At 41.7% G+C, this 23030-nt stretch overlaps 1 protein-coding gene across 1 annotated transcript in view; it reads right to left on the reverse strand.

The window, feature by feature from the left end:
- Nucleotides 1-23030, reverse strand: part of slc9a8 (solute carrier family 9 member 8) — a 97895-nt gene that overhangs the window by 69361 nt on the left and 5504 nt on the right. The window contains exons 2-6 of the mRNA XM_038803170.1: nt 16548-16732; nt 14873-14953; nt 12041-12099; nt 6770-6853; nt 210-311 (exon numbers count right to left, since the gene is read on the reverse strand). Of these exons, the coding sequence (XP_038659098.1) occupies nt 210-311; nt 6770-6853; nt 12041-12099; nt 14873-14953; nt 16548-16732 (511 nt within the window). The remainder of the gene's footprint in view (nt 1-209; nt 312-6769; nt 6854-12040; nt 12100-14872; nt 14954-16547; nt 16733-23030) is intronic.

Here is a 23030-nt window from a genome sequence, read left to right on the forward strand (position 1 = left end):
TGTACAAGCCTGTGCATACCATCAGAAATATCCCATTATACTCATTGTTGAAGCAGTATTATATCAATCTACAAACTCTAAACAATGGCTTTAATAAATTAGGGATGAACAATTAATACTGCATTATTTTAACCATAGTTCACGTCAGATTATCAAGATGCATTAAAATGTAACCTCGGTTACAAGTTTTTATTGCAGTCAACACTCACCTTACCGAGAAAGTACACTCCACCACCGACAATGAAAGCTGATATTGCTGTACCAAATACAGCAAAGAGGGTAATGGAGCCAATATTTTGGAAGAAGTTACCCTGAAAATGAAAACAGTTACAAATAAAATATGTATTTTTTGATCCACGGGATGTAGATGTTGACTTTTTGAACTGCTGCAGTCCCTGTACTGTATGAACACCCACATTGCTGTTCGGAAGGAAGTTCCAGAATTTTGACCCAGTGAGGGTGAATGAACAGCAACACAGTTGTAAGTCAGGATGGTTTGCGAATTGGTGAGGAATGACATTAAAACACAATATGCCATATTTATGAGCCACGCAAGAAGACAACCTCTCTTCCAATTTTTCTCCGTCTCCTTACAGTGACTTATCCTATAACTCCCAGAGAGGAGCGCAGACTCTGTACCTTGTCACATTTCTATTTGTCTGATGAGACTAAATAGCAAATGTTGGCAAAGAGAATAGAAGTGTTTGGAACTAGGTAAATTTAAAGATGCTGTACATAGATAGCTATTAAGGTAGTTAAGGGCATTTCTAGTTGACTTTTGTTTTATTGTTTAATAAACATTTGTTTTGCTTAAAATCACACAGACATCTGTGATATCCTTCACTGGTCTTTGCCTTTTCCTCACATTATACCAAATTGCAAAATATAGTTGAGAGCAGACAGTTAAAAAATCCTTTCTGGAGTTTGGAATACCTGAGCTGCACTCTTAACATCGCAATAACCTTTGATGTGGCACCTTCTCAAATGCCTTCTGGAAATCCAGTACAGTACATCCACCAGTTTCCCTTTATCCACAGCATATGCTACTTCTTCAAAGGACTAAGATAAATTGGTTGAACATCATTTCCCTTGCACAAAACCATGCCAATTCTGCTTGATTACTTTGAAATTTTTCAATTGCGCTGCTTTAACAACTCTAATAGTGCTTTTTAATATTTTCCCTATGACAAATGTTAAGGTGGCCTGTAGTTTACTGCTTTCAGTCTCCCACCCTTTAACAAAGGAGTTACATTTGTCATACTCCTATCCAATGGTACTTTCCCTGAACCTTGGGAATTTGAAAAATTTAAATCTATACATCAACTATCTCCCTCGTCACTGTTCTTAAGATCCTAGGATGAAATCCATCATGACCCAGGAACTCGTCAGCCTGCAGTTCTAACAATGTGTGCAGCACCACTTCCTTGGTAATTATAATTGTCTTGCATTCCTTCCTCCCTTCCATTTCCTGATTAAAAACCTATCCAATTCATCTCTATCACCTTATTTTCCATTATTAATTCCCCAGACTCACTTCCAATGCTCACTTTGTCAACTTTTATTTTTAAAGTATCAATAGAAACTCTTACTAACTTTCTTTACATTTCTAGCTAGCTCTCTCTCCCACTCTAATTTTTCCTTCCTCATCAATCTTTTTGTCATTCTTTGCTGGTTTTTATATTAGTCCAATCTTCTACCCGGCCTTCCATCTATGTGGAATTATATGCTTTTTCTTTAAGATTGATACCATCTTTAACTTTCTAAATTAACCATGGACAGTGGGTCTCCTTGGAATGTTTATTTCTTGTTGGAATGTATATATTAATAATAATAATCATAATAATAATAATCGCTTATTGTCACAAGTAGGCTTCAATGAAGTTACTGTGAAAAGCCCCTACTCCATGGATTCTGAAATGTTCCTTTAAATGCCTGCCATGCAAATGGATCACTGCATTTCTATGGATCGAGTAAGAAGTCTTCCAACACCAGGTTAAAATCCAACAGGTTTGCTTCAAATCACTAGCTTTCAGAGCACGGCTCCTTCCTCAAGTTAATGGAGAGGTAGGTTCCAGAAACATTTATATAGACAAAGTCAAAGATGCAAGACAATACTTTGAATGCGAGCATTTGCAGGTAATTAAGTCTTTACAGAGCGAGAGAGAGGGGTAACCCCAGGTTAAAGAGGTATGAATTGTCTCAAGCCAGGACAGTTGGTAGGATTTTGCAAGCCCAGGCCTGATGGGGGGTGAATGCATTGTGACATGAATCCAAGGTCCCGCTTGTGGCCGTACTCATATGTGCGGAACTTGGCTATAAGTTTCTGCTCTGCGATTCATGCTCCACTCCTCCAGCTTCCACCCTGAACACATTAAAGAAGCCATCCCCTATGGACAAGCTCAGACGAGGAGGAGTGTAACAGACATCTACCGATGCTGAAAGATGCCCTCGTACGAACGGGATATGGCGCTCGACTCATCGATCGACAGTTCGAACACGCCACAGCAAAAAACCGCACCGACCTCCTCAGAAGACAAACACGGGACACAACCGACAGAGTACCCTTCGTCGTCCAGTACTTCCCCGGAGGGGAGAAACTACAACATCTTCTTTGCAGCCTTCAACACTTCATCGCTGAAGACGAACATCTTGCCAAGGTCATCCCCACACCCCCACTACTTGCCTTCAAAACACTCACGTAACCTCAAACAAACCATTGTTTGCAGCAAACTACCCAGCCTTCAGAACAGCGACCACGACACCACACAACCCTGCCGTGGCAATCGCTGCAAGACGTGCCAGATCATCGACATGGGTCGATTACACGTGAGGCAGAATCGCAGAACAGAAACTTATAGCCAAGTTCCACGCACATTTGGATTCATGTCATGTTTCATTCACCCCCCACCATCTAGCCTGGGCTTGCGAAATCCTACCAACTGCCCTGGCTTGAGACAATTCACACCTCTTTAACCTGCAGTTACCCCTCTCTCTGGCTCTGTAAAGACTTAATTAACTGCAAATGCTTGCATTCAAAGTATTGCCTTAAATCTTTGACTTTGTCTGTAGAATGTTTCTGGAACCTACCTCTCCATTCACCAGAGGAAGGATCAGTGCTCCAAAAGCTAGCGATTCGAAACAAACCAGTTGGACTTTAACCTGGTGTTGTAAGACTTCTTACTGTGCTCACCCTGGTCCAACACCGGCATCTCCACATCTATGGATCGAGCCCTTAACATAATTTGCCAGTTAGCTATCTCTGCTTTCATACGCTCAAAATTACCCCTATTTAAGTTTAAAACATTAATCTTGGATCCACTGTTCTCTACCTCAAACTGAATGCAAAACTCAATATTATGATCACTGCTAACAATGAAGTCATTAAGTTATTCTGTTGCATAATACCTGGTCCAGTATAACCTGTTCTCCGGCTGGCACCAGAAACTACCATGAAAGCATTCTTCAAATTCCTCTTCTAGGCTATCTTTGGCCATCTGGTTTTTCCTATCTATATGCAGTTTAAGATCATCACAATACCTTTTTGACAAGGTATTTCCTCCTTTGTGTCTTGTCCAACCATATGGTTACTGTTAAGGGGCCTATACACCACTCCCACAACTAACTACTTCCTTGATAATTTTTTCCTCTCTGCCCAAACCACTTCTACCTGGGTTTCCTGAATTTCAGTCATCCTTTTCTTTTGTGCTAATACCATCCTTAATTCAGGAGAGCCACCCCTCCATTTTTCCTTGCTTCCTGTTCTTCCGAAATGTCATGCATGCTTCAATATTTAGATCCCAATCTGTCTTCCTGCAGCCTTGTCTCTGCAACAGCTATGAGATTGCACATTTTTTCTTCCAACAGTGATGTCAGTTCATCTGCTTTGTTTCAAATGCTATGTGCATTCTGATGGAGCCTTTAGTTTTGCCATTTTATTATTTTTGTTATTTGTAGCATTATCTGCTGATTTACTCTTAGATTTGTACTAACTGGCTCTTTCTGGTTTGTTTAGTACTTTATAATGAATTTCCAAAACTTTAGCATCACATTTCCAAAATTTGAGTTGGGTTGTGTGGGGGGGGGGGGGATAAAAAATTATCTGTGACACTAATATGCATTGCTGTTCTGATATTCTTGCATCAAGTTCCCTTTATAAGTGGAAAGATGTGAATGAATGTCTGCGCTCACCTCCTGTTTCCTGGATTACCCTGATCACTCAACTCCTGATCATTCAAACACCCCTCCTGGAACCCGGTACACAGTCTATGGGCCGCTTACTCAATTCCTTTATATTTACCATCCCTTCCTCGTCAATAGGTCTACCCTGATCCCTCATCATTTGAAAATTATTGCCACATTTTTGAGCTTCGTTTCCTTTAGAAGCAGATTGAATGTTTCCCAATTCTGCACCCAATTCTTCCAACCTTTCTGCTCAAAAGCCTTAGTTTGGCTTCTACTTTGCGAAGAGTACTAAAGCTACTCTGGCCAAAGTCACAAGCAACACCCTCTGTGACTTTCAGCATGATGTCATACACCCCTTTTTTCTTCTTCAGTCTCTCCAAAATATTTGATTAAAGTTCCCATATCATTCACATAGTCTCGCTTCTGCAGTCCATCTCTGTGGGCTGTCTTCACATCTGGCCAATCATGCCTGTTCCAATATTGCCAGAAAATCTTGAGTAAATTAGTCCACTTCCTTGTTCATCATGAATATTGCGAAAGAAGCTGATTAGGTTCCCCTCCCACCTTCTCATCTATCCTTCAGTGACGTAATCTCCCGAATCAGGTAAAACTGTCAGATGTAGGTGATGACGCTTTATTTCTACATTTTTCCAACTGAACATTGGGAAGACCAAAGTTCTACCGTAACCTCCCTCTGCCATTGAAGTCCTTATCAATCTTTTGGTCATTTCTGTGCTTGAATTCTCTCATGTCTTCCTCACCAGCACACTTTCCTTCAAAAACCTCCACTGAAATTACGTTAGTTCCTCAATGCAACTCCAGCAGACTACTTTAGGGAATTGGTTGAGGAAAGACTTACAGTTTCCTGTTGTCCTCTCACTCAAGAGATTTTCCACGTTAAGTGACTGGAAATGCAGAATAAATGTAGGTGGACAGTATTTCATCAATTTATTATCCTTAATTTGAGCCCCAGTAATGCTGGCTGCAAGCTGTGCCAGTGCAGTACCAGACTCCAGGATTATTGCAATATTATACTTTGTGGTCTTCGAGAAATATTAGAAACCTTCTCCTGTTAATTAGATTGCCCTTTCTCAATCAACAATCTCAAATTCAAAAGGAACAATGAACAACTGTGCCTGCAGTTTCTTTTTCAACCCAAGTCTATTAGGAATAGAGCTCCAAAATACCCCACAGATTTTTGTTCGCTAAAGAAATCAGGGCAGGAGAAGGAATGGCAAAACATGTTTGAGGAGCTGAATGGGCTACTCAAGCTTACTTTCCTGACATTCCTATAAAGGAGGTCACCAAGAAACTGAACATTTTTGCTGCCGTGGTGTTTGCTAGGCTGTTCACCACACTTTCAACTTAACAAATTCGCGAACTTGTCCACTGCAGGAATGGCCATATTACATTGTGTTTAAAGTACGACCTAGCTCTTTAATTTTTTTCAAAAGTGCAGCCGGTGGCACAGTGGTTAGTGCTGCTGCCTCTCAGCACATAGGAGGTGGGTTCAATTCTGGCCTTGAGTGACACTGTGCGGAATTTGCTCTTCTCCCAGAGTCTGCATGGGTTTCCTCCAGGTGCTCAGAGTTCCTCCCACGGTCCAAAGATTGGCCACACTAAATTGGCCCTTAGAGTCCGCTGGTTAGGTGGGATTACAGGGATGGGGCGGGGACATGGGCATAGGTGGGTTGCTTTTCTGGAGGGGGGGGGGCTCGGTGCAGACTCGGTGGGTCGAATGGTCTCCTTCTGCACTGCAGGAATTCTATAAAAACTGAACTTCCATAATATGCAAAAATTCTAATTTATCCCAATAGATGGAAGTTGAAGCAAGAAATACCAACATCATTTTCTGCAATTTGGATTCATTGTTGTCAAAGCCCAAATTGCAACCACCCAGAATCTACACCTTGAAGGAACTTTTAAAAACTGAAGGTCTATTTTCACATTCTGTAGAGAAGCTTCAAAAGGATAAAAGAACCCCAAGTGTACTTTCTCCACAAAATCCTCTATTATAAGTTTAACACAACAAATTCACAATTTATGAAGAAACATTTTTAGACAGTACAAGTTTGATCTACGCAGCAATATTCCAAAAACTAGAGTGCTTCAGATGGTAGTACAAGACGACATGAGGTTTAGCAACCAACTCACCAGTCGTGTTATCTTTGCAAGCACTCTCTGATTGGAAAGTACAAAATGGATAACATTCAGAAGTACTTAACTCAGAATAGAACCTGAGCTGTGTTTTTATCTGTCAATTAAGTTTAATTGCAATCATAAACTGGAGGCTTCTCTGTTTTGGAAGCACGATGTTTGAAATAGTTAAAGACGTGCTACTTGAGAAGCAGTATTAATCATATGGATAACAGCATGGAAAAGAATACAACACTGATCTAAGACTGAACATTCACCCCAAAATTGCCTGACCTTAAAGTCAGTTGTAAAATGACGCAAGAAACATACACAGGAATAACAATCATGCAAATTAAAGTTTTTCCAAATTACTTAAAAATATTAGCAAAATAAAATGCCACACACAAACTCAATCACGTCCTTACAATTTCTCACACTTCTTCTCACTTACCTTGTGTAATGAATATCCGGACTCAAATATAATGGGCGGAAGCAACAACAGAAAGAACATGTTTGGTCGAAACATCTCTTCTTCCTGTGCAGAAAGGTGATCAAAAACAATAACAAAAACAAAAATCAATACTGAAGATCAAAAGGCCCTCTCTGTTCTGTCAGAGTAGCGAAGGGCTGGAAGCTCTGGTGAACAAATCTGATGATCGCCAACTGTGCTCCTGGTCCACTAACTTCATGAAGAAATTTCCAATGTAAGTGCACTTCTCAATCACGAAAGTTTCATGGAAATTGGGGAAGTATAGTGCTACACGAATATAGCTGCAGTTAGCTACTTGCTATTTACGCTGCCGCTGCCCCACCACTCCTCACACCTTGGGATGTTTTTCTATGCTGCAGGAGTGACATGAATGCAGGTTGTACTCAGCCTTATATATATATTAGCAGAAGATTATTGCGAGTAGCAGCGTTTGTTAATTTGTAAATTAATTAAAAGTAATTGACACGTAATAAAGATGGCAGGGCAGGTGACGTGCTGCAACTGCAGAATGTGGGTGCTCCTGGACGTCAGTGTAATCCATAGTAAACATTTCTGCAGTAATCGGCAGCAGCTTGTGGAGGTTTGGCTCAGAGTGCAACAGACACTGTGGCAGAGGGTGAAAGTTATCTGGACACTTTGTACCAGGAAGTAATAACACCCCTTCGGATATTGGTCAGGGGCAGGGAGTGCGTGACTGCGAGCGAGGCAGATAAAGGGCCTAGAAGGTGGAAGTGGAGGATCCTCAGCCTTTACAATTGGCCAAAAGGTTGAAGGTTCTGGAAACATATATGGATAAAAGAGGTGATTGCAAGATGGATGAGCAAATTAACCATGGCACCTTGGTAAAGGGAACTATTCAAACAGAGGAAGTGTCTAGGAATGGAATGGTAGTACGAGACAGTACAGTCAGGGGAGATACACAATCACCTGCTGTCACGAGAAATTCTAGATGGCTGTATTGCCTCTCTGGTGTGAGGGTTTGGGACATTTGCTCTGAATAGAGGGGAACCGGCAAAGGGAGGGGGAGGATCCAGGGGTTGTGGTCCAGGTATGGACCGATGACACTGGTAGAACAAGGAAAGCGGTTCTGCTGAGGGAGCATGAGCAGCTAGGGGCTAAATTAAAAAGCTAAATCAGAGCGTGGCGGGAAGGGACAGTGTGTACAAATCTGAGCATGCACCCACAGATAAGGCTAGAGGTTAATAATAATAATCTTAATTAGTGCCATAAGTAGGCTTACATTAACACTGCTATGAAGTTTTACATAGATTTACATAGAATTTACAGTGCAGGAGGCCATTCAGCCCATTGAGTCAGCACCGGCTCCTGGAAAGAGCACCCTACCCAAGGTTAACACCTCCACCCTATCCCCATAACCCAGTAACCACCCAACACTAAGGGCAATTTTGGACACTAAGGGCAATTTATCATGGCCAATCCACCTAACCCACACATCTTTGGACTGTGGGAGGAAACCGGAGCACCCGGAGGAAACCCACGCACACACGGGGAGGATGTGCAGACTCCGCACAGACAGTGACCCAAGCCGGAATCGAACCTGGGACCCTGGAGCTGTGAAGCGATTGTGCTAGCCGCAATGCTACCGTGCTGCCTTATTGTGAAAATCCCCGAGTCGCCACACTACGGCATCTGTTCGGGTAAACTGAGGGAGAATTCAGAATATCCACTTCACCTAAAAAGCAAATCTTTATGGGAAGAAACCGGAGCACCCAGAGGAAACCCAAAAATAGTAAGATGACAAAACCAAAGGCGCTGTATCTCAGTGCACGTAGCTTGCATGACAAAACAGATGAACTGACAGTGCAATTAAAAAGAAATATGCAAAGCTGACAGCCATTACAGAGACATAGCTGCAGGATGGCAAAAAAAATGGGACTTAAATAGTCAAGGGCGCATGACATTTCAGAAGGACGGGAAGTCAGAAAAAGGTTTACTGTGGTTCTGTTAATGAAGAATGACTTTGATACAAGAGAGATGATCTTAGTTCTAAGGATCAAGATGTAGAATTGGCTTGGGTGGAGATGAAAAGTAAGAAGTCACTTGTGGAATTGGTTTATAGGCCCCCCCGAACAGTAACCACATTGCAGGACGACATATACAGCAAGAAATAATTAAAACTTGGGAAAAATGCATGGTGATAATCATGGGTGATTTAATCAACATAGATTGGACAAATCTGATTGGCAAACGTAGCCTGGATAATGAGTTCATAGTGTTTTGGGGAGTTTCTTCGAGCAGCACACACCAACCAGAGAGCAGGCAATACTAGATCTGGTAACATAATCATAGAATCTCTGCAGTGCAGCAAATTGTGCAATGGGACAGGATAACTAATGACCTCAAGGAGCATGGAAGGATTGAATTTCGCATTTAATTAGGGAAATAAGAGTGGATCCAAGGCTAGTTTTAAACTTAAGGGCAATTGTGAGGGGCATGACAAAGTGATCAGGGAAATCAAGTTAAGGGAAAAGTCAGTAGAGATGTTGTGACAGACACTTCAGGAGCTATTTCAGAATACTCAAAAAATCTACTCTCCAGTGAGAAAGAAAGACTCCAAGGGTAGGATGCACCTTCTGGGGCTAAGTAAGTTAAAGGTAGTATCAAATTGGAAAAAAAAAAAGTATATAACTCCACAAAGATGAGTGGCAGGTCAGAAGATTGGACAGAATACGACGAGGAGCAAAGGATAACTAAAAGAGTAACAAGGCAGGAGATATTAGAGTGCCAGTGAAAGATAGCTAGAGATTCTACTGGCATTTAAAATGGAAAAGAAAAAAGTGAGCGTTGGCCATCTTGAAAACAAATCTGGGTACGTAATAATGCAAGATAAGAGAATGGCAGACACATTGAACAGATATGTTGTGTGTGTGTTCACTGGAGAGGATACAAATAGCATCCCAGAAATAATTGTGAATCAGAAGGTAAAAGGGGTGAAGGAACTGAAAACAATTGCAATTATCAGGATACTGAGAAAGTAACTAGAACTAAAAACTGACAAGCCCCCAGATCCTGATGGATTTCTTCTTGGAATCTTTAAAGAGGTTACACATTGGTTTTAATTTCACAAAGTTCCTCAGATTCTGGAAAGGTTCCCTCAGATTGAAAAATAGTTCATGTAACTACTCTGTTCAAAAACAAAAGGCGACAGAAAGCAGGAAAGCACAAGCCAGTTAGCTTAACATCCGGCATAGGGAAATCGCCGAGATCTATTTTTAAAGGAGGTTATAGCAGGGCACTTAAAATCTCAATGCAACCAGGTAGAGTTTACGTGGTGTTGTGAAAGGGAAATCACGTGCACCAAATTTATTGCAATTAGAATCAGAATCCCTACAGCACAGGAGGCGGCAATTTGGCCCACCGCGTCTGAAGACCCTCTGCAAAATAACCCTAACCTTGGCCCACAATCCTGCACTCTCCCCGTAACCCCACTAAGGGTCAATTTAGCATGGCCAATCCACCTAGCCTGCACATTTTTGGACTGTGGGAGGAAACTGGAGCACCCAGAGGAAACACATGCAGACACAGGGAGAAAGTGCAAACTCCACACAGTCACTCAAGGCCAGAATTGAACTCTGGTTCCTAGTTCTGTGAAGCAGCAGTGCTAACCACTGTGACACCGTGCCGTCCGGTTCTTTGAAGATACTTTGAGGAAATAACAAGCAATGTGGATAAAGGAGAAATTGTAGATGTGCTGATTTCCAGAAGGCATTTGACAAAGACCACAACAAAGGTTACTGTGCAAAAAAAGAGTTCATGGTTTAGAGGGTAACATACTTGCATGGATAGAGGATTGGTTAGCTAATAGGAATCAGAAATAGGCATAAATAGGTCATTTGTGGGTTGACAAGATGTTACAAGTGGAGTGCCAAAGATCAGTGCTGGGGTCTCAACTATTTACAATTTATATAAATGACATGAATGAAGCGTTGAAATGTATCATTGTTAAATTTACTGATGAACAAAGATAGCTCAAAAATAAGTTGTGAAGAGGACATAAAGGAGTCTGTAAAGGGACATAGAGGTTAAGTAAGTTTGGGTTAATATTTGGCAGATGGGAGTATCATGTGGGAAAATGTGAACTTGCCCACTTGGGCAGGAAGAACAGAAAAGCAGCATATTATTTAAATGGAGAGAGATTGCATAACTATGGCATACAAAGGGATCTGAGTATCCTGGTACATCAATCACAAAAATGTAATATGCCCGTATAGCATGTGATTAGGAAGGCAAATGGAATGTTGTTGTTTATTACAAGGGGAATGGAATATAAAAGGAGGGACAAAAGCAAATACCATGGATGCTAGAAACCCGAAATAAAACAAAAATATTATTTTTCCCGAACAGACCATTCCCTCCGTGACACTTTGATTTATTTCTCCATCACCCCAAAACCTCATTCACTCTGACCTGACCCTCAGGTTAACTCACTACCAGTCAGCTCTCATAGGAGAGAGCATCATATGGTTCTCTGGGACTATGACTTTCATTTCACCCCCTTCCCAAGGCACCTTCCTATGATAATAGCAAGTGGTATAATACCTGCCCCTTTACCACCTCATTGTCCAAATCCCCAAATACTCCTTTCAGGTGAAGCAGCAATTTACTTCTTTCAATTTAAAAAAAAAAGGGAGACCCGATCTTTCAAAAACCAAAATTGCAGGTAGGGCGGCCTCAATCAGAGCCCAAACTGTCAGCATAACGTCGTATGACTTGCACCCTATCTAGGCACTGTTGTGGGGGGATTGCTCAGGTGATTTGGGGGAAGGGGGATTTATATTTAACTGACATCAGAGCACCTTTTAAATATGGCACCCCGATCTCAGAATCCCGTGCATGCCTGTTTAGGACCTGCCCCTGCAGCCGGCTGTGTGATCCTCACCAGCACTCTAAATTGCACAAAGTGTTTAATCAGGAGGGAGAAAAGGCACCTGTGAAGCCAGCGAGTTCCACGCAGCTTTTCTCTCTTGATCGAGCACTGTGCAATTTTAGAAAGATTCCGCCCAATGACTGGAAGTAATTTCCAACAGAATTGCTCGAGTAATTTGTTTGGTTAGTGTTGGCAGAGATGCCACGCCAAGCTTTCCAGGAATGGATAGATAATTGTTTTTCAACTCCACCCTTGAAAAGAAGATTGTAATGTGACTTTCATGACATAGGAATCATTATCCACTCCGATGCTTTTTGTTCTGTCACATAACAATTCAAACCTACCTTCCAGTTCGCCCAGTGCTGGGATTCGATAATTTTAATCACGGCTCCCATTAAAATCCCTGAGGAAAAAGGGGGGAAAAAAGGTAAAAATATAGAACATAGAACAGTACAGCACAGAACAGGCCCTTCGGCCCTCAATGTTGTGCCGAGCCATGATCACCCTACTCAAACCCACGTATCCACCCTATACCCGTAACCCAACAACCCCCCCCTTAACCTTACTTTTATTAGGACACTACGGGCAATTTAGCATGGCCAATCCACCTAACCCGCACATCTTTGGACTGTGGGAGGAAACCGGAGCACCCGGAGGAAACCCACGCACACAGGGGGAGGACGTGCAGACTCCACACAGACAGTGACCCAGCCGGGAATCGAACCTGGGACCCTGGAGCTGTGAAGCATTTATGCTAACCACCATGCTACCCTGCTGCCCCTATATTGGTATTATTTCCAACGCAACCTTCTTTAATGATTATCCTCTCAAATAAATTAACAAATTGGTTCTAAATTAGACACAGGATCTGAAACCAATTAAAATGCCCCTTCTCTCAAGCAGTGATCCAAAGGAGTAGTGCGAAAATATAATACAACTATTATACTTAGCAGTGGCTATTCAATTTCTGTTTCCCTAAAACACTAATATATATCACAGAACAGTTAATTTACTTTAAAGCAACTGCTATGACAAATCATGCTGGATTTCAAATTAAAGTACCACATCGCTCTCTTCTGCCCTCTTTGACTATTATGTCCAGCGCAGTAGAGCGTGAGCAGAGATATCTTTATGCCACTGCACTGTAAAGTGGTGAATTTGGCTAGCTATTAAATTTAACTGAAGGAATGGAAACTAAAATACAAATTGAGGAATTTTACAGTTTACATGTCAGCAATTTGGTGTGCCTGTGCCAGCTTTTTGCAGGAATTATCCACCTTCTCATTTCACTGCTGTTCGTCCATAGCATTTATTGAACGTCAAAAAACTTAAACAACAGCATCCATCCCAATTAAGAACAATCAGCTTACGAAATGTTGTTTCTTTAAACCGCTCAGTTCCTCAAGGCAGTGCAGGACTTCAAATCATAAAATTTTCAATTTTTGAAAAGCAGGGAGAAGTTTATTGCCATTGTGAAGCATAGTGTGTTGCTTGAGAACACATTTTGGTTTGTGTATGTTGAGCAAAGTTTATAAAAGATACTTTGTTGAAAGGAGTAGTTGGATTATGAACAATCATGGACTTTCTCATTGCTTAATTGTAAATTAAGCAGTGTCAATATTCTGCTGGCAAACCAGTAGGACCAACATTGCACGGATGATCCTTTCTCCTTTCCTTCCTAACAATCCCATGATCTCCCTACCACATTAATGCAACTCAAATTCATGAACACTTCAGGGTCAAAGGTCGAAGGAAGAAAGTTCAGGAAAGGGCTGGTATTTCATGGAAAAAATAAACATGGTTAGATTGCCAAATCTTATTTTGAATGCAGGTTATTCTTCATGTACCACTAAAGGAGGATGTTGCAATTCTATGAATTTAATCCAAGAACTGAAAATTCCCACAAAATAATCTCTCACCTTTATTGATTTCATGTGCACACATTAATGGATTTTATGATAGTACTAATAACCCAAATACATTTGTGTAACTATATTTAGTTTAAAGCCAACATAATAGGCCACGGGCTAATGGTGAATACAATAGGACAAGTCAGGACTTCTACACCAGCATGATAATTCGCTTTCCAGCTCCCATGGCTAATTCAACCCATCCTGTGCACTGTTTTTATATCCAATAGATCATGCTTGTTTTTTCTTTTTTGCTACAACTTATTTTCATACGTGCAGGTCATTAGCTAATCAGAAGAATGTGGGAGGTCACCTTTATACTCCCACTGGATACAACTACCCTGATGAATGTCAACTCTTATGCTCAGAGATTAACGCGCTGGACTTTGGATGGTGGACATTCCATTGCCTGGTCTGACTGTCTCACTGGGGGTGTCAAATCCAGTATAACAAAAACACTCAATATTTCAGGTCACTGACCTTTGGCCTGACAGTAATTTGGTTTCTTTCACCACAGAATCTACTTGGCCTGATGTACATTTCCAGCATTTTCTGCTTTAATTTCAGATTTCCAGCATTTGGCTTTTGTGTAATAAAAGATGCTTTATAATGAAGGTGTGTGTGTGGAGGGAGGGGGGGGGGGGGGGAGGGGGAAGAGAGAGAGAGAGAGAGAGAGAGAGAGAGAGAGAGAGAGGAGAGAGGAGAGAGGAGAGAGAGGAGAGAGGAGAGAGGGGAGAGGGGAGAGGGGAGAGGGGAGAGGGGAGAGAGGAGAGAGGAGAGAGGAGAGAGAGGAGAGGAGAAAGAGGAGAGAGAGAGGAGAGAAGAGAGAAGAGAGAAGAGACCAAGTCTACCGTTCCACTATAAAAGACAGTATTTGTTGATTCTCTCCCTGATACCATTTCAAAGACATTAATTTAAAGGTCAAGCCTTATTGAAGTTAATATCAGAGTTAATGGTTTGGTTACTTTACAAGCTCACCCACTGTTTTTGATGGTCTTTTGCAATGCTAAGATGCTGCAATTACACTGGCTACACAGAGAATGCGGCTTGAAAGAGTAATTGGAACTTGGGTCAAATTGAATGGATTCCAATTTATACATGCCAAAGTTTAGAAATGTGAATATTAAATAAATGTACTGTGTACTACGGAATTTCAGATAGCTTACACTAAAAATGGTCCCTATAGTCACATTCATGCCAACCCACAGTAAAATAAAGATGATCTAGTGCAATGAATTAAATATTTTTAAAAAGCAGTTCACTTACCTAATGACACAACTGCCACACTTTCTGGCAGAAAATGTAGTTTATATTTGATCAACAGTCGCACCAATATGATGCAAATAGCTGAAAATAAAACACAAGCTATGCATAAATAATATCATCCATGAAGATATATATATATATTTCTTAATTCTTTCCAATTTACTGTGGCCAATCCATCTACCCTGCACATCGTTGGGTTGTGGGGGCGAGACCCATGGAGAAAATGTCCAAACTCCACACAGTGACCTGGGGCCGACTCGTCCCCGGCTCATCGGCACCGAGGCAGCAGTGCTAACCACAGCTATATTATAAATGTCAATCTCTTGGTACCTCATGAGTAACAATTATTTTTGACCATCTACTTCCTATGTTAAGTATTTCCTTTAAAATTGGCCTCAGCTTTCAAAACCCAATTGTTTTGTGCATTAATGTTCTCCAAGTTCATATATTGTTCACTGCTCAAAAAACAAAACAAAATTTACACTACTTTAATATTTAGACATATTGTGCAATATGTTAGGCACAGTAAAGTTAGATTGTAATTTTGAAAATCTGCAAACATAAAGATTTTATTTGAACTAGATACACACAAGTGTGGAGAACATTTTGGGGGGGGGGGGGGGAGGGGGGGAAGGGAAAAGAGTTGAGACGAGAAAATGGACAACAAATAAAGCACACTTCAGTAGCAAATTTAGTTAATTCTTGTCCAATACAAGTCTCCAGCTAAATTCATGAAAGCAATCGTAATAAACCTGAATTAAAAAGAAAGAAAACAGGAAATGCATGTAGCAAGCTTTATCCTAAATTTGACATTCTGTCCTAATATAGCTGGACATTGTCGGAATTCCATAACATCACATGTTGCAATAATTCTCAAAAGTGAACGATTTGGCCCTTCCTTAGTTTTGCAAATAATTTGTAAGTAAGCATTCTTTTCTCAACCTATTTACCACATCCAGAACACCAACAAACTGCTCAATGACTGCAGTACCTTTCAGTAAACAATACTTCATCACCATATGCAGCAAATGGTATTCACTAATTGCCACTTTACAGGATGTAAACATGTGACACAGAATGGAGGAATAATGTAACATCAATAGTTAAAGAGTTTTGTATGAATTGCCAAGCTTAAGTTAATACAGAAAATCTGCACATGGCAAAGACTCAAGATCATTACTTGAATATAAAACAATTGTGCTAAACATACAGTAATGCTACAGAACAGATAACTTCAATAAGCACAGATTACTGTTCCATTTCAGACTCGAATGTAGATTTTTTGTAAAAATCATGAGATTTGGATGTCGCTGGCTAAGTTATCAATTTGTTGCACATCTCTAATTGTCCTGGAGAAGGTGGTAGTGTGGTGCCTTCTTGAACCACTGTAGCCCATGTGACGCAGGTACACTCAAATGCTGTCTATCGGAGAGAACGGACAGGGTCTTAATGCTTCTAGTCCAAATGAACTGTTCTGTAGAAGGGTCACATGAACTCAAAACATTAACTCTGTTTCTTTCTCCCCGCAGATGGGTTTATGCAGCATATTCTGTTATTATTTCAGATTTCCAGCATCCGCTGTATTTTGCTTTTATTTGAGTTTAGTAATTAAGACTTCTGAGTAAATAATATGAAATGAAAATTCACACAAGGTTAGGCTTTTGCAATTACATACCCAATATAAGCAGACTAAAGAATATCGTCATTCCACTTGACTGTTCTTCTTGTTGTGCTTCAGCCCCTGTCTGCAGAGGCAATATAGGCTTTGGCGGGGTTGGTGGAATTGCAGTAGTGATGGTAGTAATAGGAACTGAGGTGGCTTGCAGCGTGTCATTTTGTTCTGTAGTATTATTTGACAACCTGAAATTAGTGAAACAGCAAGATTAGTTTCAAAATGATTGGCTCCTTATTTTAGAGTTGCTTACAATACAAACACGTGTCACTTATACATGTTGGATATTTATCCAACCAACTCAATCTCAAATTAAATTTGTCCAAGTCAGACAACCAAAAAATACATATCCACCAAATACTATCCACCCATCATGTGTGTACATTGAGCTACACTGCCTCCAGATCAAGCAACACCTCAGTTTTAAAATACTCATCCTTGTTTTCAAATTTACCCTGACATGTCCTCACCCCTCCTCATCGCCACAATCTCTAGCTCCAGAACCCTCAGATATCTGTGTTCATCTAATTCTGACTTCTTGAGCATCCATAATACTAATTCCTCCAGTATTGATGACTGTGCCTTCAACTACCTCAGCCTTACGCTCAGGAATTCACTACTTAAACTTATGCCTCCTTAAAGAGGTCCAAAACTTTCAACTTTCCTGGTTGGCAATTATTACGATTCCAGTTGATGTTATAATTGGACAGGAAGATTCCAGAATGGAACCTGGTTACGAAACGTGGAGGAACAGAGTCACAGGACTACTAATTAGTTTTAATAATAGGAAAACATTTATTAGGCATGAAAAGTTGGATTAGTATACAAGCTTCTTTACTGCCCCCTTAGTTTAACAAATAAACACAAAATTGAAGATTAATATGGATTACAAATATGGGCGCACTGCTCACAGCAGAAGAAATGACCAAGGTGATGGCTGTGAAATTGAAAAACAGTTCACAAAGCACATGGAAGCGATGAAGAAGGCGATGGGGGCGGTACTGAAAGTGCTGGCGGAGGAGGCGATTGCCCCGGTGGTGTCAAGCAGCGGCGGAGGTGTGGGAGCAAGGTGAGACACTGAAGGAAGTGGAAGAGGCATTATCGTAGCACGGTGATCAACTTACCTCGATGGGGAAGGAGATGCAGAAGGTAATGGAGATTAACAAGGATCTGCAATTAAAATGGAAGACCTGGAAAACATCCAGACGACAGAATTTGAGGATTGTGGGGCTGCCCGAAGGAGTTGAAGGGCCGAGGCCGAATGAGTATTTTTCTGCGATGCTGCCGAAACTATTGGGGGAGGGGGAGGATCCCTCCCGATATGAACTGGATCGGGCTCATCGGTCTTGGAGGCCTGTACCAAAGGTGAGTGAGCCGTCAAAGGTAGTGACTCTGTGCTTCCGTAGGTACAGTGTGAAGGAGAAGGTCCTGTGCTGGGCCAAGCAGAAGCGGGTGGTGCAGTGGGCTGGAGCTGGTATACGTGCATACCAGAACTTTACGGTGGAGCTGGCGAGGAGGCGGGCTGCTTTCAAACGTGTGAAGAGGGCACTGTACATTAGCCAGGTGCAGGTGCAGCACACCCTCAGTGTGCTGAGGGTGACTGACAAGCTCAAGGGCTTTTATTTTGGAACGGCGGCGGCAGCGAAGGAGTTTTGGAAGGCAGAAGGACTGTGGCAGAACTGAGAAATTGAGAAATGGCCATGTTCTGATGTAACCTCATGACTGTATTTTCTTTTTTTTTGTTTCACTGCGTGCGGGTGCATGGGCTAAAGGAGCCAATGTTGTATATATTTGGACAAGGGAAGTGATGGGACTTTCACTCGAAGTGAGGTCTCTTCAGGGTGCAGGTGGATATGCTGGGTTGTGTGCTAAAAGGGGTTTCTGGGCTTTCCTAGGACCGGGCAAGGGGGAAAGGGACCCAGGCGGGGGCCTCCACGCTGGCCGGTTTAAGCCGGCCAGTGAACGGGAGTGAGGTGGGGGGAGGGGCTGCGGCCATCGGAGCCTGGCAGAACAGGGTCCGAGTGGTCTAGCCGGGGTGGAAAGTTGGGGGGAAGGAACAGAGGTTGAGGGAAGGGGTTTTACAAGAGGCAGTGGACGGGAGGAGTTGGGGAGGGGGGGGCGGGGTTTACAACTCTTGGGTGTCATGTACGGCACTCTTTCAGAGGTTGGACGGCGTTGAGTGGGGGGGGGGGGGGGGGGGGGCGGGAGGAGTGGACTCAATGGTGACCATGGGCAGTCCTGGACTCCTTTTTTCTTTTTCTCCTTTGTTTTTTGTTTCCACCGTGGGAGGGTTTGCTTTATTGGATGCATGTATTGACAGGTGGGCCGTTGTTTGGGGTGGTGGGAGGATGCGATCATTGTTATTGTTAAGGGGATTGATTTTGTATTTGTTACCGTTTACTGTCTGTGGGTGGGGTATAAATTTTGAAGGAAAATGTGATGATGGAGAATAAAAACATTTATATAAAAAAAAGACTTGAACTTATCATCGCTGTCTGGATTTTTTATTACCCACTTCCGTTTACAGAAAATAACAGGGCCATACTATGAATATTCAAATATCCTCCAATTTACAGACAAAAGAGGCCACCGAGTTCCCTAATGGGCTAATGGCTGGTCAGACAATGGATCTTGAGTGAATCACTCCAGCTGAACAAGGTGTATCCTGTTTATTCTGCCTGGGTTTCCTCCAGGTGTGTCCGGTTTCCTCCCACAGTCCAAAGATGCGCAGATTAGGTGGATTTGCCATGCTAAAATTTCCCCTTAAGTGTCCAAAGGTTAGGTGAGGTAATGGGTATCGGGTGGGCAATGGGCCTAGGTGGGGTTCTCTTTTGGAGTATCGGTGCAGAATTTAGGGGCCAAATGGCCTCCTTCTGCACTGTAGGGATTCTATGGACAAATCTCCACCACCAGATGGTTTATACTGAAGAGTTTGACAAGTTGGGGGGAGGTTAGGAGTTGTAATAGAGGGCTTTGGCCATTGTTGATTAAATTCAGGAACTGATCCTTTGGATTGAAAAATTATAAGAGATACAATAATAAATTAAGAAGTCAGATCTGTCAGTTTGACATCAGTTGTGGTGAGGTTACTGGAATTTATCAGAAGGAAAGCAAGTGTATGTTTGGTAAATATGAACAGGTCAAAGAAAGGCTGCATGAATTTGAGAATGTTAGATCATGCCTGACTAACTTTGTTGAATTGTTTGAGGTCACGAGCATGACATACAGGGTAATATCAATGAATGTTGCCCGTATGGAGTTCAAGGAGGAATTTGATAAGCATCCACAAAAGAGGAACAAAAACGAAAATGCACCAAATTATTGGAGGTCATCTTGTGACAGGGTTTGGTAATTGATTAGAAGATAGTGAATGAAGTGTTTGCTGATGGGTTGGGTGAAGTGAGTGATGTTTCCCACTGATTTGTAATGGAGCGTTTCACCATAGTAATTGACTTAGATAAATAGTATTATGTCCAGGTTTGCCACTGACATTAAAATAATAAGGGAGTGAGAAATAGACAAAATGAGTGAAACAAACTACGGGAGATGGAGTTCAATGTGGGGAATAGTGAGGTCATTCCTCTGGATCAAAATAAACCAAATTATTAGTTAATGGTAAGAAATTAGGAGCTCTGGCGGTGCAAACAGATTTGGGTGCGTACGTGAATAAATAATGGAAAGACAACAAAAAAAAATCAAAGAGTAAGAAATTTGCCTTTATCTCAATGAGATTTGAATACAAGTGAGGAATTGCAGAGCCTTGATCAGAGCCAGGAATCCAGAACAAGAAAGTACAATCATACAGTTAGAGCTAATCCTTTAGGGGTGAATCCAGGTTGCACTTTTACACAAAGGGTAATGGAAATCTGTCATGTTCTCCTCCATTGAGGATTCTAGGCTGATTTACATTTTCAATTGCGCGATCAAGAGGATGGCAAGGAATATGGAGCAAATATTGGCAATGGGCTAAAAGCCACAGATCTACCACAATTTATTTAAATTCCAGACAGGTTCGAGTAGCTGAATAGTTTACTCTCGTCAATTAGAAACATAGAAAAAAAAAGAGCTGGAGGAGCCCATTCGGCCCTTCAAGCCCACTCCACCATTCATTATCATGGCTGAGCACCCACTTCTAATCCCACTTTCCTCCGTTTCCTTTGATCCCCTTCACCCCCAAGTGCTATATCCAAAAGTTTCTTGAAACCATACAATGTTTTGGACTCAACTATTTCCTGGGGTAACGAATTCTACAGGCTCACCACTCTCTGGTTGAAGAGCGTTCTCCTCATATCTGTCCTAAATAGTCTACCTCATATCCCCACACTGTGACCCCTGGTTCTGGACACACCCACTATCGGAAACATCCTTCCTGCATCAACCCTGTCCAATCCTGTTAGAATTTTATAGGTTTCTATGAGATCCCCCCTCATTCTTCTGAACTCCAGCGAATACAATCCTAACCGATCCAATCTCTCCTCGTACGTCAGTACTTCCATCCCAATAGTGAGTCTGGTAACCTTCACTGCACTCCCTCTGTAGCTAGAAGATCCTTCCCCAAAACTGCACACAATATTCCAGGTGTGGCCTCACCAAGACCCTGTAAAATTGCAGCAAGACATCCCTGCTCCTGTACTCGAATCCTCATTCTATGAAGGCCAGCGTACCATTTGCGTTCTTCACCGCCTGCAGCACCTGGATGCTTACCTGCAGTGACAGGTGTACGAGGACACCCAGGTCTCGTTGCACATTCCCATCTCCTAATTTATGGCCATTCAGATAATAATCTGCCTTATTGATTTTGCAACTAATGTGGATAACCGTGCATTTATCCAAAGGGGCTTTTCACAGTAACTTCATTGAAGCCTACTTGTGACAATAAGCAATTATTATTATATTACAATTAAATTGCATTTACTATTCATTTGCCCACTCACTCAATTTGTCCAAATCACACTGAAGGATCTCTGCATCCTCCCCAGAGCTCACTCCCACCCAACATGGTGTCATAGCACAGTGGTTAACACTATCTGTGCAGAGTCTGCACGTTCCCACTGTGTCTGTGTGGGTTTCCTCCAGGTGTTCCGGTTTCCTCCCACAAGTCCCGAAAGTCATACTGTTAGGTAATTTGGACATTCTGAATTCTCCCTCAGGGTACCCGAACAGGCGCTGAAATGCAGCGACTCAGGGCTTTTCCCAGTAACTTAATTGCAGTGTTAATGTAAGCCTACTTGTGACAATAATTATTCTTATCTGCAAATTTGGAGATATGACAATTTGTTCCCTCATCTAAATTATTAATATATATTGTGAATAGCTGGAGTCCGAACACTGATCCTTGCGGTACCCAACTAGTCACTGTCTGCCAATTTGAAAAAGATCCTTAATTCCTATTCTTTGTTTCTTGTCTGCCAACCTGTTTTCTGTCCATCGCAATACACTACCCCCAATCCGGTGCGTTTTAATTTTACACACTAATCTCTTATGCAGGACTTTGTGAAAAGCCTTCTGAAAGTCCAAATACACCACATCCACTGGCACCCCTTCATTAATTCTACTGGTTACATCCTCAAAGAATTCCAGCAGATTTGTCAAGCATGATTTTCCCTTCATAAATCCATCGATCCTGCCACTGTTTTCTAAGTGCTCTGCTGTAAAATCTTTGATAATAGATTCTAGAATGTTCCCCGCAACTGATGGCAGGCTTACTGATCTATAATCCCCTGCCTCTTTTTTTAAATAGTGGAATTACGTTAACACCGTCCAATCTGCAGTAACTGTTCCGCAGTCTATAGAATCTTGGAAGATGACCACAAATGCATCCACTATTTGTGACGACACCTCCTTCCGTACCTTGGAATGCAGATTATCAGGCCTGGGGATTTATCAGCCTTTAATCCCATCAATTTCCCCAACACCATTTCTCTACTGATATTGATCACCTTCAGAATAATAATAAACTTTATTAGTGTCACAATTAGGCTTACATTAATACTGCAATGAAGTTACTGTGTAAATTCTCTCGTCGCCACAGTCGCACCTGTTCGGGTACACTGAGGGTGTTAGTTCCTCCTTCTTACTAAACCCTGCATTCCCCAGCATTTCTGGTATCTTATTTGTGTCCTCATTTGTGAAAGACAGAACCAAAGTACGTATTTAGGTGCTCAGCCATTTCTTTGTCACCTATAATACATTCCCCTGTTTCTGACTGCAAGGGACCTACATTTGTCTTCACCAATCTTTTTCTCTTCATGTACCGATAGAAGCTTTTACAGTCAGTTTGTGTTCCCTGCAAGCTTACTTTCGTACTCTGTTGGTCCTTATTTGCTGAATTCTAAACAGCTCCCAATCCTCAGACATTTTGTTTTTCTTGGCCAATTTGTATGCTACTTCCTTGGATCAAAAACTATCCCCAATTTCCCTTGAAAGCCATGGATTGACCACCTTTCCCATTTTATTTTTGTGATGGACAGAAATAAACAATTGTTG

This window comes from Scyliorhinus canicula, chromosome 7 (assembly GCF_902713615.1).
Source record: "Scyliorhinus canicula chromosome 7, sScyCan1.1, whole genome shotgun sequence".
Lineage (NCBI taxonomy): Eukaryota > Metazoa > Chordata > Chondrichthyes > Carcharhiniformes > Scyliorhinidae > Scyliorhinus > Scyliorhinus canicula.